This window comes from Montipora foliosa, chromosome 2, assembly GCF_036669935.1.
Source record: "Montipora foliosa isolate CH-2021 chromosome 2, ASM3666993v2, whole genome shotgun sequence".
NCBI lineage: Eukaryota > Metazoa > Cnidaria > Anthozoa > Scleractinia > Acroporidae > Montipora > Montipora foliosa.
Window position 1 is genome coordinate 18,277,687 of NC_090870.1, and position 16,238 is coordinate 18,293,924.

General features: G+C 38.5%; 1 protein-coding gene across 2 annotated transcripts; it reads right to left on the reverse strand.

Annotated features, from left to right (window-relative positions):
- Positions 1–439: 439 nt before the first annotated feature.
- Positions 440–11,607, reverse strand: LOC137990269 (uncharacterized). Of its 2 annotated transcripts, none has more exons than XM_068835659.1 (3): positions 11,453–11,607; positions 3,462–3,877; positions 440–2,418 (listed from the first exon to the last, which is right to left on the reverse strand). In XM_068835659.1, the coding sequence occupies exons 1-3, from the start codon at positions 11,520–11,522 to the stop codon at positions 2,191–2,193; spliced, it is 714 nt and encodes a 237-aa protein (XP_068691760.1). In that variant the 5' UTR covers positions 11,523–11,607; the 3' UTR covers positions 440–2,190. The 2 variants fall into 2 exon arrangements, with proteins under 2 accessions (XP_068691760.1, XP_068691766.1); XM_068835665.1 differs by lacking the exon at positions 11,453–11,607 and adding an exon at positions 7,321–7,460.
- Positions 11,608–16,238: the final 4,631 nt, after the last annotated feature.

Consider the following 16,238-nt stretch of genomic DNA (forward strand, 5'->3'; position numbering starts at 1 on the left):
AATGCCTTACTAGTTTCTGCAGTGGATGAAGTGCAGAACATATATGAAAGTTATCTGCTTTAAATGCGTCATCAAAGTTATAAGAGCTACTTTAGCAGCAGCGAACTGAAAAAATCCGGGCTCACACAGGATTCTGAATGAAATTGCATTTCGATGACGAGAGAGTTCAAATGGCTCTGTCTGCAATTAACTTCACTCCCAAGATCTGAATTGTAATTCTCCTTACTAACCGCCGTACATTACTTTTATGTCAGTTATCAGAATTTGATGATATATATCTAGACATAAAACCCAAGTGATGAATGTCTTTATTCTCCTCACCAGTCTGCTTAACAATGTATTGAACTTGTGAGGAGAGAATTTATATCAATCACTCTTGGGAGTCAAAGGGTTTTAAAGCCCCCAAGAGGCAAAGACCATAGACATACCGTAACACGCATTTTATTAAATAATTACTTTATTTTTATTCTATCTGCATAATATTTTACATACTAGTATGTTTACGTAAGGAGGTGAAATACCTGTTTTTAATACAACGGGATAACAATATTAAAGTGCTACTATGATAAAAAAAATTCACTTCTCTTTTTCCTTCAGATTAATTTTGAAAGCGTGTTTGCTTGACACCTGACTCGCAAAATCTTGAGCTATTTTCTTTGAGTGCAAGTTTAGGATTTCACAATCCACCGTTGGTCACGTTCAAGACTGACCGATTGGACCTTAGAGGGTTGGATCAAGGATAAGATGACGTCAAAGACTCACTAGCTTAAAATTGCAGGGTGTAAACGCAGCTTATTATACATGCAAAACACAAGTTTAAAAGTCTGAAGGTTCGAATTTCCCGTGCTGCATATTTATTTAGTTACCTGCACTCGCATTGCACTTTTAAACTAATGACTCTTTGACGTCATCTTCTCCTCGATCCAGCTCTCTCAAGATTTTAAAGTTATTAATGGCGAACCATTAAAAAGGGAAATTTCAGTCAAAATAAAGTGTGGTTTTGAAATGAAGGCTTAAGACTTCGGTCACTTAATGTTCAGTTAACATAGTTTTGAAATACAAAGAAAAAGTAAAATTGATTTTTGGTCATAGTAGCACTTTAAGTTACTATTCTTGTACTTCGGCCATTTCAACTTTTTGTAGCCTCTGTTTGTTTTGTGTTTTTGTTTAAGTTACTAGTTATGAAATATACAAATGTAGTAAGGCAAAACAAACCATTACCAATTTCCCGTAGATTGGTAATTTTAAGGTTGATATATATTGCCGACGTGAAACAACTACAGGTAGTTTATATATTATATCATTTACATCCTGGAATACCCTTTTTGACTTGGTCTTGTTGAAATATTATGTACTTACGACTGAGTGGGTGGGCCTAACGCGAAAATATTTGGCTGGAGGTCGTGTCGTACTGACCCAGCTAGGGCCAAAGATTTGCCCAGCAACAATTTTTTATGCTGCTAAGGGAAGTAAGATTCTTGTTCCTAAAGCTCATTATCCGAAACTTCATTCCGATAATAGAAGTCGAGTACGTTCTGTTCGATGTTGTGGGCACTCTTTCATGCCGGCATCACAGAATCAACTTTTTAAGAGTATTGTTGCTAATCGTCAACCCGTTCAGACCCGCTTACGTCACCTTGTGATGCTATCGTCTGTAGGATTGCGTCAGCAGAGAAGAGCTGGTCACATAATAGAATTTATCGTCATAAATTGTGAAATATCTCGTCAGAACTTTAAATAGACTGAAAGAGTCTACTCTTTTCAAGGCATGACTCTGTGCTTATTTTAAGCCACTTCGTAGAAGTGAACTCTCAGTCATAATCTGAAACTGTTTTTAGAAGTCCAACTCAAAGAAGACTACTTTAGTTCTATTTCTTTGTTATAGCTGTAGAAGTCACTCAAAAGGAAAAAAAGAAACTTTCTCCTGATCTAGGCTATTGAGAGGAGTGATGTCTACATTTCCTCTGGTGCAAGAACTACATCCAGACAAAATAACCCTGCACATTTGAGTGAAAGTAGGTATTCTGTTGTTGAAAGTCATTAAATCCAAAACAAAGGATGATCACTTAAAATCTCATTAGAAACCAGTCGAACTAAAATTATATATCAGAAATATTTACACTCCTTGGGCTGGTCATCCACTCAAATTAAGCGTTTGCCACTATGAACAGGAATTTCACGCAGCGTTTCTCAATATGGAGAAGATCTTGAACTTCTCTTGCTCTTGAGTAAAAAAGGTTCACTATAAAACGGCTGACTTTTAAGATTACCGGCATACACAACATGTGCAACGAGCCAAAAGCGATTCCTCCTCTCTGAATCTACAGTGGAAAGCTTGTACACAGGGTTACCAGTCAGGGGGTTGTGGTACACCGAGTCCAGGTCCACAGAAAAGTACTGGTCTTGCCTCTGATAGTTCTAGAAAGAACAAATATTATACCGTCAACTTCAAAGCGTCAGAAAGAAGGATGTTTTCTTACACAAGACCTCTTTCAAATGGAATGTAGTAACTCTCCTTGTTCGAAAAAATATGAAATTCAAATTCATTCATGAGTAGTATCTCTTCTTTTACGACTAGCCTTGTTCGAAAAAATATGAAATTCAAATTCATTCATGAGTAGTATCTCTTCTTTTACGACTATCCGTTAACTTAGAACACTGTGGCCCAGGATCTGTGGCAGCAGAGAAACTGATACTTAAACTGAGTCATTGGACTGGATTCGAAGTTAAAATGGGTTGAATTTAAATTGAAAGTAAATTGGACGAAAGAAGTTTAGGAATCGAGAAAAGAAACGCAAGATTTGTTCATGGGACATCTTTGAGCAATTCGAGTTCTCAAAATATTTTTATTATTCCTCTAGGTGTGATCAGGAAGTCGTGTTTTCTTGGTCCGCCTAAATCATAATGCCGAAGCAGTTACTGGTTAAGATTAAACGTTTGAGCACCTTGACACCAATCCTTTAAAACGTTGCATAATGATATACACCATTTGTGCCTCGAAATTTCAAAGAACAAGCCGACAGAACAATCAATCAAAATGTATTTTTTTAACCCAATCATGACATTTGAACGCCAAAGGTTATGGCGACCTAGCTTTAGCTCTTTAATGTGCACTGAGAGTAGACTGCAAAACAGTCGCATCAAAGTGGGCGTGTGAGGCTCGCGCGCTTCAGACGCGAGGATCACGCTTACGGCGCTTCGAGCCTTCCGAAAACGGAATAAAACGACTGTTTTGCAGTCTACCCTGATAGAGATCTACATCCATTTAGGTCCCAACAAATAATAGCCAATCAAATTAAGCCTGATGACCACCACGCCTGGTTGTTCCACAACCATTCTAAATGTAAGTACTCCCGTAAGCTGATGGACCACATTCCATCGCAGATCAAGACTTCTGGTTATTACATACAAAATTGTATAGGAGCAAGTGATTCAGGGAAACAACACAAAAAAGCACTTACATCAGAATACATGAGATTTTCCAACTTGAGTTTGAGCGGAACTCTGCCGTTACTATCCCCACAAAGCACAGCGGCCTTAGGCAGCCTCTCCACGAACACTTCTACTTTAGCTATGGGAGCGTCAGTTGTCACTCGCAGGTTAATTGTGGCACCTTGTACACGCTGTTTTGATTTCTTATTCTTTCGGCATTGAACTTTTTCATAGCATTTTTGAACGTTAAAAAACACTATTTCCTCTCTCGGTGCTGTAGAAAGGCGTAGGAGAGGTGGCATATCCACAAATCGATGAGTTTGAGGACAATTTGACCAATTTATGAATCCGTTGGCAAGCGATTCGTTGTATCTGTCACAGTCGGTCTTAGCCTTCTGATGAGGTTGGAACGGCTTGATATCTTTGAATACGTCCATGTCGCAATCTGTGCATAAAAATTCATTTTCAGTTACTAGGAAACCAAAAACTAAGGTATGTTGATCCTAGCTAAAATGACAAGCCATTCCCGTGGATTTATCTTCGTTACCGATTTGATCATCCAATGAGGACAGACATACAAGAGGATGAAGAATTTGATTAGCTGAGCAAACTTTGAATTTTCATATGAAATTTGAACCAATCGGCATCCTCCCTTCCGTATGGCCAAAACTGCTTGCCAGGTAGCCGCAAGAGACAAAGATTTCCACCCTCATATACCCTGTTGACACCAACCCGGTGTGGCCAACACATCACGCATGCGCACAACCATTTCACCCGGTCTGTTAGCATCCATTGACAGCTGTTTGGGTGTTGGCCACACCGGGTTGGTGTTAGCGTGTGTACAATACATACTTAGTTTACCGCTCCCCATAGGCGCTTTTCAGGGCCATTGAAACACAACGAAACGACGGAACAGAACAACAACAACTGTTAAGAATCCCAACTGGCTGGAGGCAAACCAGTTGGTCATTTACAAGTGCAGCTGGGAAGTTGAATCAGGGACTACCAGGATCAAATTCAACGAGTGGTCAGAGCGGGTCTTGAACCCGGGAACTCCGGATCTCAAGGCAAGCGCCCTAACCACTGGGCCAAACTACCTTGCTTTTATTATTCTTCTTATTATTACAAAATTGAGACTGTTTCCTCGCATACACAATCTAAGCAAAGCCTGTCCATCAATATATTGATCTTCCAATAATAAAGTAGCAGAACGTTAATTAGACTTCTAGGAGTCCCTTTTCCGTCACTCGAGCCGCGCCCTTGTTTTTGTCACGCAATCAAGAGAAACTTTCGTTCGATTTCGTGACAAAAACGATTGGACTAGAAAACCTCTCAGTTCGGATGACATAAAAGGGAAAGAGAAACGTGAAACAAAGCACAAGCCATACTAAAATATGGATCAAAAAGACAAATCAATGAAAATATATAAAGTACAGAAACATACATCATACCGTTGCAAAATTCTCGGAAAAATTGTGCATGATGGATTGACACCTGCTAGTAACTACCAAGTGCATAACTGTCGACAATTCTCCCAACTCCCCCGAGTGTTTAGATGAGGCTATGGAAGCACGGAAATAAATCCTCTTTTCAAATGAAACCATGTTGCCTCGCAGTGATGAGCGCAAATTTCTATTGCGTGGTTGTATGGTTTCATTTGATTTCATACCCGCAGTACAATATATGATGTATTTCATATATATCTTTCACTCATAAATCCTCTTTTGCTTTCATAAAATATTTCTCAAAGATAATTCAACAAATGAAGGAAAATGCTTTTTTTTTACTTCTTGATTGAATCAGATTTCCTCGACACACGCTCATATTTCCTACCAACCAATCAAAACGCGCGTCTGACAATACATAACCAGTCAAAATTCCTGTGATGTCACAGCCGTGTTTGCATACTCTCATCTAAACACAGCTATTGACCAATGAGAAAGCGCGTACTATCCTAATTGATTTATAAAAACAGATAATGTAACTAATCCAAGCAGAATTTAAAACGACTTTTAATTAAACCCGCATACATAAAACACCAATCCTCCAAGTAAAGTCCAACACACAAACAGGCCAACGACGTGTTGTTGTAAAACAAGATCATTATAGGGAAGATATCTGTTTACAAACATTGCTTTTGTCATACAAATGTGCCAATCACAGAAACAAAAGACCCTTTTTTTCCCGACAGCCAATGAGGCTCTACTCGGCACATTAATGACAATAGGTGACGTCAACGATATCTTCGTTTTTGTACAACCATTTCTGCGCCGTGCACACAATTGTGCTTGACAGGAAGTCAAACGAGGAATATTTTATTTACGATATCTTGGTCAAATGGAAGCCAATTACGATGAAATATAAATCAAGTGCATTACTGTGCAAAAATTAAAATCAATTCATTACTTTCTGCAGAAAGAATTTCAAGTTTGACTACAAAATAAGAAATTTCTTCTGTTTGTCTTTGTTACGATCAAGCGGAAATACAAATAAATGCTTCAGTAAAGTACAGGAAACGAAAAGTGTTTTGATGAACGCAGTCTTCCGGTAATCCATAGGGCGCGTTCGATTGACCCTATTCCGAATTCCTAGGAATACATGGAATAGAAGTTAGAAATCCTTCGTTTTTGCGGGGATTCACATCAATATTGTCAAACAGCTTTATTATTCTTGTTGCTGCAAAACGCCATACATAGTGTTTTAAATCATCACTCCACGTATTCTTATTCCGGAATAGGGTCAATCGATCGCGCCCATAATCACAGGTTCCTTGAAAATCGCTGGATAAAATATGAGCAGTGACGAAAGAAAAAAGTTTGGGAGCCGGAGATACAAGCTGTCAAATTGTCACGATAATCCAATTGGAATTGCATACTTTGCTAGATCGTTTTGTCCTCTTCAGATGCGTAAAAAAAAAAACGGAAATGATTAGTTGTACCGTGGAAAGGCTTCATCATGTGAAACCAACTTCCGCCGAAACAGACAAATTTTCAGCCTTGCTTGAATTCTTCCGAAAGAAGTTTGAAAACTGCTTTTAAGCTAGACAAATTAGTACAAGCAATAAGAAAAAACAAATCAGACTTGGTTGAACAGAGGCAGAGTGAATAAATCTTGTCGTTAAATGTTTCAACACACATTAAGCGAAAGTACAGAACAGGAACCCGACCTTCCGTATAACCATAGGTACCCCAAGCTCGCGTCACTACAGACAGCCGTTATAAGAAACGCGTTATAAGACTTTGTATGGGAAATCAAATACCGTCGATTATAAAGCCTAAAAAATGCTCAATTTAACTTTCATTCAATAAAATGAATCAAAATGACTCACCTCTGGTGTATTCTTGTGCCTTCTGGAGCTTATTACACCGTTTCGGGAATTCTGTGTTTTCAGTGTTTTCAATGTTCTAAGACGAAGTCAAGGACTTCGTTTTAGAATATTGAAAACACGGACTTCCCGAAACTGTAAAATAAACTCCAAAAGGCACAGGAATACACCAGAGGTGAGTCATTTTGATTCATTTTATTGAATGAAAGTTAAATTGAGCATTTTTGGGCTTCATAATCGACTGTATTTTATTTCCCATACAAAGTCTTATAACGCGTTTAAATTCTCAACGGCTGTCTGTAGTGACGCGAGCTTGGGCTGCCTATGGTATAACTCGGTTAAAACGTCTTAACATTTTAAAATTATCAAAATAATTTACCTAGATCTGTGGCTCTTAAAAGAAGAGGTTTTAAAGCGATGAGAAAAAAAATACAAATTTAAGACTTCATAGTTATTTCTTGAGAAACAAAGATGAGCCATCTGAGATATAAGTAAACTGCGATGCTTTAATTATGTTCAAATTTATTATTTTAACTCTAAAGTGCAACAAAAATTCTGGTTACCTTGGTAATGGGTGCGATGCTTCAGGTTACGCTGCTAAGAAATGATACGACTGAAGTCGTCTTCGCAAACACGAAACTGACAAATTAACAGCTTGAATGTTCTCTTGACAACAGTAAAAGTGTCTTCCGGTGTTGCGATCATTCACGCAAAGCTCCGGGGCAGCCCAATAAAAAATCGGTTTTTTCGAAATTGATACAAATCTCGGAATTGGGATATTGCAGTTATTATAAAGGAGGGGACTAAACAATTTGTAGAATATCTGGTTGACCTAAAATGCACCTTTTGGACGGAGAAAGGTTTGCGTTACAGATGACGAAACAAGGCGTGTCCCCTGACGGTGGATACACATCCGGTACATTGTCCTAGAAGACCATTGGAAGCTAAACTTTTCCGTGTGGAACGATCTAAAAAATTGTGGATTAAGAGTGATTTCAAAGGTAAAAAATTGAACCAAAAGTAGTTACGTTTTAACAAGTCAATCATACTGGGCCAGAGATCCAATATCATTGAGCAATGGGGAGCAAAATGCAGCAATGGCTTTCTTACAGCTTCCGCAAAGAAAGAAATATTTGTTATTCCGGCCCACATGAATATTCTGCGAAAAGGTCTGCTAATCTTTCTTTAAAAAATATCTTATTTGAGGATACTCAGATATATCTTACCGTGCCGTGATATCTTGCGAAAGCTTGATGGTAAGAAAGTGAGTTAGAATACACCTGGCGTAGATTTATTAAGTCAACACATTGTGATCAAACACAGAACAGAGAGAAAAAGAACAATTTCCTCAGTCAGCTTAACTTGCCTGATCAAACGATCAGTTCACCAGTGAATTCCTTGATTGAAATTTTAGATTGCATCCTTAGAGATAATCCTAATAGATAATTTGCCGGGGAGATCAATTTTCTTGTTTAGGACTTCAGTACATCTTGACCTGAGACATGCACTGAGCACTCCTGAAGATGATAGAGTATCCGTTAAAAGTTCCGGCCTTTGTAGCTGGCTTCCAACAAAACCGAGATAATATCTTCCTTTAGCAATTCGGTGTATGTTTCTAATTGCATCCTTTTGACATATTGCCGGGGAGATCAGCAATTTTCTTGTTTAGGATATCTTGACTTTGGCTAATTGTACAACACACTGAGCATTCTGTATTCAATAAAAGTTCCGGTCTTTGTAGCAGGCTTCCAACAAAACTGAGTAAGATGATAATATCTTCCTTTAGCACTGAATTTGGCATTACTTCTAATTGCAGGTGTATTCAGCGGTGTTCAGTAGTGAAGACTTAGTTGTATTATCAGAGGAACTAATTGTCATTGGAAACTCTCAAACGCATAGTAAAGTGTCTTAATGATAGAGGCGGTTGTTTCCAAAGAGCAATAGCCTCCCAGTATCCCGTGGACACCAAAATCAGATTTTTCATGGCTTTACCACTTCTGTAATTCACTAACTGTCAAGAGAAAGACCAGTTTTGTGAAATAACTGGACCTAGCGACAAAACAGGGGCACCCAACGTCAATTTTCGGAAAATATCTGTTCGGAAGACGATTTGAAATTTAGAATTTTCGGAAAATTTGTTGTAAAATTTCTTGCTTGCCTGCCTCTCCTAGGATTTTCGAACATCTGAAAAATGGTATAATTGCCTATTTTTAACGGATTTTTACCCTAAAAAGGTCACCTAGAATTTTCGGGAGCCTTTTTTCTGGCTAAACGTTTCGAAAAGGTAAGTTTTGATCCATATAATTCTCGGATCACTAGACTTTCAGCTAGGAAATCCGAACAGATGAAAACTTTTTAGGGGATAAAATTATGCCTACTACTCGTTGCCCCTGACAAAAAGCCGTTTAAAATTAAACCTGATTTATGGCGCGGCGTGCACTGATTCGAAAAAAAAAAATTAAAGTTAAAGAGCTTAATCCTCAACTCATATCTGTGTTGTTTTCTTTCGAGTTAACGCTAAATTAAGACACTAGCCTTAGGGTCAAATAAAAGACCGGATTTGGTAGGTGGTGGATAACTATTCTCGACAACATTCCGTTATTTCTGAAAAAGTCGCCTAAGAAGTAATAGGAAGACTCTTCTTTTAAAGTTTTCTCTTCCTGCTTGGGGCAGTGCGCTTAGTCTACGTGGCCTTTAGCGTTTCCACGGGGTGTCAAGGCAAACAAGGACCCTGCAACATCGGGGACGATGTTAACACTGTTTTAGCCACACAAAAATGTGGCGAGCCCCAAATGCCGGCAACTTTCTTTGCTTTGAAAACTTGAAATCCTTGAACTCTTCCTTGAGACACTTGCGGGTTCGAATCATTTATCTTATTATACGAAGTTTGAGTTCGTTGCCAGTTCTCTACCCTGTCCGAGAGGTTTGTCTCCGTGTATTCCGTTTCCCTTCTCTTCATGATACAACTTATTATTTTTGGAAGGTCACATGTTTATCTTTATCAAATTCACGTGTACCAGCTGGGCGAAAACAAAGTTTGTTATCGATAATCACTGTTATCAACTCTTCTATCACCACTCATCATCGTCAACTGCTCTCAGTCAGTCTCTTTTTTTACTCTTTTTCCTGCTTTACGACGAGGCCCGATTTTTGTACTGACTTAACGCAATGACGTCTATAAATTTTCAGAACGTTGCTTATGAATCATTACGGGTTGATTTCTCTTTTCTCGTCGCTTCTTCTGTCGATAAAATGACGAAGAACTGAAGCCTTGACAGCAATAGAATTTAACATCGCAATATATTGCTTCTTCAGTGCTCAGAAGTCGTGTCATTCAGTTGTTAGCAAATTTAATAGCACATTCGAACTATTCACCATTTTAGTTGTCTATCGGCTGTCTTCGTTTCCTTCAATTCAGTGATTTGTCGCAGAAAGAAAGCAAGGCTGCAGTTCAACTACAAGGTCTGATTCTAGTCTGAATTAGCGGTTTTTTGTGAAGGTATTTCATTTGTATGAAGATGCGCGTTCAATGGCAGTTTTCAGTACCGCATACATTTTTAATTGCTATGTAATGGGTACTTAGTCTACTCGAATACGTGATCATGGAACAATTTCCACTAAATTACGCGAATTTAAACAAGCTTTCTCAGAAAACCAGGGCAAATTCAACCTGGGCACACCCACGCTACCGATGACTGTCACGAAACCGGATTCTAAAGTTTCATGTGCCAATAACTTGATGCGAAGTAAAGCAGTAAACTTAAACAAACGAACTTAAAAAAAAAATACGACCAAGAGATAAGAAGCGTTGAAAAACTGAGGCGTTCGATTTATCGAGTCGGATCGAGTTTCAGTGTTAATACTGATCCTCATAGTGTTTTCGCTCTACGTATGTATGGAAATTAGCACGAAAAAAACCGGGGATTTTTTTAGACATTCTTGGAGCATGGAGGAGCACCAACAGCCAAGAGGGCGCTTGACTTACCAGCAAACCAGCGTTAGAAATAAGTTATTCCATCATTGTAAAATTAACTTTCATTATTGACGGCCATGGTGTGATGCTGTCCTTTCATGACCAGAGCCAAAACCTCCGGTTCCGTTCTCGGCCTCAAATTGAACAGGGCAAAGAATGGAGAGACACCATCACGGTATGGTGGTAAAAAACACATAGAAACAAAGACTAGAAAACAACGAAATCTGTCTGTAAATGAGGTTTTATGGACTTTCAGTTTCGATTTATCAAGCACAGAAGAGGAGAGCAAAAGCTTCAACACTGGAAAGAAGTGGTATAAATAAAGTTTGGTAGTGATAAAAGAATTTTTTATGCAAAACATGCTTCCTTAGATTAAAAATCAGAGATCTAGTTATGGTCGGGTTTCTCTCTTGCAACGTGACAGAAACGTTAGCAAATTGTCTAGGCTTTCTAGGTCAATATTCTCGCCCGCTTTGGTTTTGTTTCATTGCGCATGCATCGCAAGGACTGGAAAGCCCAACTCTAAGGCCCGACTTTTCAATAAGTTGCATTTAGAGTTATTAAATAGATAATGGTCCGAAATGTTAGGACCAAGAATTAAACGCCCCTCTACTACTCCTCTAAAATTTCTTGTCCAAACAAATAAGCCCGAAGAAACAACGATATAAACATTGCACGCACCTACCTAAAGCTATCGGGATTTAATTTCAAGTTATCCTTACCGTGGCTAAAATACTTCTCTAGCTCTGCAATGTTCAAAAACCCGCTGAGAAATCCGTCCTCCAGTTCCATCTTTTTTTTTGATCAAAAGAAGTTTATTTCGAAATGTCGGGATTCAGTGAAAGAGCTAATAGCCTTCGACCTCAGTTTTCACGGAATGATGCTACTGAAAGAGCTTAAACAGTGGTAGTCTTGCTTCGGAAAGAAAATAACTGAACTTGAATCTAGTGCCATCGGAAGCTGGCTGCAGTTTTCCAAGTTTGATTGCCAAAAAGATGAGCTTATGGTGTAAGTATATTCCTAATTATACTCTCGTTTCATCGATTGTGATTGACATTTTATTTTGATTGAGATGTTAATTGCCTGCGTGTAACAGGAAGGAATTCATATTTAAAACGTTGACACGTGTTCTCAATTTCATTTTTTTCTCATTTTATTTCGTCCTTCAGCGCTAACAGTCATTTTGAGAAACTATTTCGTTCTCTTTGAAACTTTAATCGATTCCTACTCAAGTAAAAAATTCTTTTGATATTGAATTGCCCCTCTGCTGCCGGCAGAGATTTTTTCCGCATTAACTCAACCCTCAGTCTTCTGACCGGAAAAGCGACGAAAGAATAAATAAAAACAAACTGCTTGCGTGACGCTAACGACTTTTAGAGTGTCAGTGAAGAGAGACCTTAGAAGATTCAGTTAATCATTTCTTTCACTCTCTACTCTTTGGAAAACAGCGATCAAAACTGAGAAGTGTTTAGAGACCAGCGAGAAAAAGAGATAAGATTGATATTGGCACATTTTGCGACAAAACGGCTTATTTGCATATCGTGTGTATTGACGTTCGGTAAACAGTTCAATCGTATCGGAAGGGAGTCTCCTTGTATGACCGGAAACGCTTTTTTCGCGCACCATTTAAGGAAAGTGACCTCGACAAGATCAGTTTGTTGCAGATCTTGCCTGTGAGCTAAACCGGAACATGAAAACTATTAGAACTTTCCCGTTTGCGTAACCTTAATATAAAGATCAATGTGGGGCGGGCCAGCTATGCCTGAATAAATAGTATAATAGGGCGTGTTTGATCTTGGGACTGGGGTCGTATCGACAAAAAATTGAAGAAAGACTTCCTGTTGACCGAACATGGCGTTTGAGTGAGGCCAAAAATGCCATAAGGTGAACAAGGTCTAACAAGAAAGAATGTGAGCTTGTAAAAAATGTTTTCACTGTTTGGTTGTTTCCACTGTTCAAAAATTAAATGACAGTATAATTAGCCATACGCCACCAAAGCCATCAATGTTTAATCGTTTTCACAGAATAACACGTATTTGTTTTCCGCAGGAAGGAAAATTGCGGAATCGAGATCAACACATCACCACAGCGTCAACCACGCCCTTTCCAGTGAGTAGATATGGGTTGCCTCTTTCCATCGTGTGATTTTTTTTTCTGAATGTCACAAAAAAGGAGATATTCTTTTCACCACTTTAATCCTAAGGTAAGCCGGAGTTAGCCCTGAAATAAAATATCGAGGATATGTAAATGCCGTCGGACACAATTTTTTTTCGGAATTGAAATGTCATAATGTTTTCCAAAACGCACTCTTGTAGATATTGAACTTATACGTTCATCACTGTTACGACCACAAATGTATATAACCTTAAAGCAACATTTTACTTTCACTTCATTAAAGCCTGACCACGTGGATGAAAAAGCTCCAGTACTTGTAATTTGTTTCCCCCTGGCTTATTCAGATGGTTCATGCATGTACTGATTATCTCAGATTCTATCAATCGTTTTACTGTTATAGCTCTAGATTAAGACCAAGTATATACGGCCAAAACTTTGCTAGCAGTGCAACTGAAACTAAAGATGTTGAAACCAAACATTGAACCGAATGGATTATTCTTGGTTATCATCTTAATTAGTTTATCTTCTTCTTTCTTTTAATTCGCATAGGACGTCAAAGAATCAAGTTACGTTAGCATGCCTCGTTTTTGCAGTGCAATTGCACACGGAATATGTTAAAAATTGAGCCGGATGGAGCCGAAGACGGTTTCATAAGATTCTTGTTTTTTCAGTAAACCAACACTGAGCCTGAGTGTTGAAACTCAAGTAGCAACACCAAGGTATTATTAAAATGTAAGTAAAAAATTAAAGGTTTTCAGTTAAAACCGTTGCCGAGGATATATTGATATGATAAGAACGACAACCGCGAGACCCAGGGAATAGTGAAGATTTTCTCAAGAGTAGATCCCTAGATCACCCGCATTGCAGGGATTAAGGGCGGTGCACTATCTGTTTAAAAAATATCAAGTTTAAACGGCTTGTTTAGGAACTCAAATCAATAAGATGATGGATGCAAAAATCCTCCGGTCACACTTAAACAAGAATCTCATAACTTATTCCCTTCGCTGGCTGAAAGCCTGAAACACGAGGTGAGAATCATTTGTTTATTTCACTTTGTCAAAAATGAAAAATTCGTTTCTTATTTTTTTGAACCGAAGATAAATGATTTTAAAAGCCATTCTGCATTCTAACAGAACAAAAAGTTTTCATTTCTTAATTTGGAATTTTAATTAATTTCATATAGTGAGATTTAGCATGGCATTTTACGACAAACGACAAGAGACACCCTGAGAGAATAAATTTGCACTTTACAAACAAAATCCAAGATACATGTTTGATCTTCCACTAATTCATGCTAGATAGCCCCGGCTATTATTAAGTAACATTCCCAGAAAAGAGAAGAGGAAATTCATTGCTCGTGTGATGAGTGAGCAGTCTCCCGTTCAGTATATCTTCTTATGAAAAGGCTCCCTTAAAAAGGAAAGAAAACGAATTCCTGGTTCAAACAAATTCCCGAAAAAGTAAATGTGGAGCTGGGGTTGGTGAGAAGTTAGAACCATGAAACTGCATTTGGTGGTCATCAAACCAGCTGATAAGTCATAGTCATTGGACTACCAGGGGCCCCTAGCTGTTAGGTGTATAGTATTCAAACGGAGCAATTGATTTGAAGCGGGGGAAGAACTTATCAAAAATCTGTACCGAATATGAAAGGTGTGTGAGTAGACAGTTTGATCATGGCGAAACGATGGTGTATACCCGTCGATCATCGGAAACCTAAAGGAAACCAACGTCATTGTTATTAGTCTTTTTGCCGCAAGTGACCACCATTTTTAAAAATGTAACTTCATTGAGATGTCCTTGACTCTGGATTATATAATCGCAGTTCGTTAGGATTATCTAGACCACATAAATAGTAAGCAAACATGAAGTGTTACAAACCAATCATGAAGGAAATGAAACGGTTTGCCAGGGTTTATATTAATGCTACAGTACACATGTTTGAAAAATTTGTGTAAAAAAAATCTTCTGGTTAACCTAAATTAAGAATGTCGGAAATGTTGAGAGTATATCCCCAACGATGCAGAGTTACCCATGACATGGTTTGCATGTTAAGAGTTCCTATGTTGCGATAATTTATTCGAAAGTTTACTGACACTGTTGAAAGAACTGAAACTGGACGGTCAGCAAAAATATGGTAATAATTCGTGGCTTTTTCTTGCCGTTCAAAAGTCGTGTTCAAGATTGGTTCTTTCTATAACAATTTAACCTCTTCAGGACAGAAATACTATCGCGAGCCTTTAATATGTTAATGTTTGGAAACACCGACGATCGTTTTTTTTTCTAACACACTTGCTGGTTGTCAGACATTGAATCTTTCCAATTGCCTTTCATCAGGATTTGTGTCTCACACATCGTGTTCGTGCGTGCTATGCCACAAAAGGACAAAGTTCGCCAATTGACAAATTTTTGCCTAAATCGTCCCGCGACTCTTAATCCAAACCAAAGGATCTCTTTGTCGTGAGATAATTCTAGTCACTTTACGACGGGACTAAAAAAAGAAAAATAATAAATGCTTTGTTTTTTATAGTGGAAGTGCACTTAGCTATCTAAGCTTAGTTTAAAGGCCACTCCACTGGTAACAGGAGAGGGGAATAGTAACAATTCAAACTTAACAGAAACATTTATAGATGGAACCCCCAACTGGCGATATGGAGGGCAACCAGTTCCCGGCTATTTACAAAGTGTGGTGGAGTTGAATCCGGGACACACCGGGAAACACAAATCCAAGCCAGGTGTTTAGAACGAGGATTTTTGAACCCGGTAGCTAGCCGCATGCAACACCAAACGCTCTAACCACTGGACCACGTTACCTGCGATCTTAAGACAAAGTTAGGCGGACAAAAGCTTGTCTCAAACTTTGTCGAATAGCTGCTCCAAGGCTAGATTGTACGGTTATGCCGTACACGTGGTGACACTCCGTGACAGCAGACATATTGCAAGATATATCTGAAACCCCGTACAATGGAGATTTCCGATTACCGATGTACCACGCTCTCGGCCGTTTTCTGCTCAGACGTCACCAGTACGCAAGACTTACTTGCGGGCATTTGGTTGTGGGAAAACGTCATCATTACCCATTTATTCTGTGCGCGCCTAGTTCTGGCAAATAGAATTTTTTCTGGTATACCAAATATGTAATACTCCATCCCTGTAACTCTAGATACGCGCAAGCTACAATAATGTTTTTAAAAAACTATATGTCCAAAATTTCAAACAGGTTAAAAAAGGTTGTTGAATGAAATCAATTGAAACGAGTCTTAGGTTTTTCATTTCTTTGTTATGATATATCTTTGTTTAAATGGCTGCATTGACGATTCTTGTACTTGTTGGTCAAAGAAAATACTGTTACTATTTCAATGGAAGCTCCGAGGACCATATCAAGGCATGTGAAAG

Excerpts from the sequence above, each read along its gene's own strand:
- LOC137990269 (XM_068835659.1), bottom strand. The coding sequence starts at position 11,522 with ATGGAACTGGAGGACGGATTTCTCAGCGGGTTTTTGAACATTGCAGAG. Across the intron at positions 3,878-11,452 it reads AGAGAAGTATTTTAGCCACG|ATTGCGACATGGACGTATTC; the intron begins GTAAGGATAACT and ends TTTTATGCACAG. Across the intron at positions 2,419-3,461 it reads AAAATCTCATGTATTCTGAT|AACTATCAGAGGCAAGACCA; the intron begins GTAAGTGCTTTT and ends TGTTCTTTCTAG.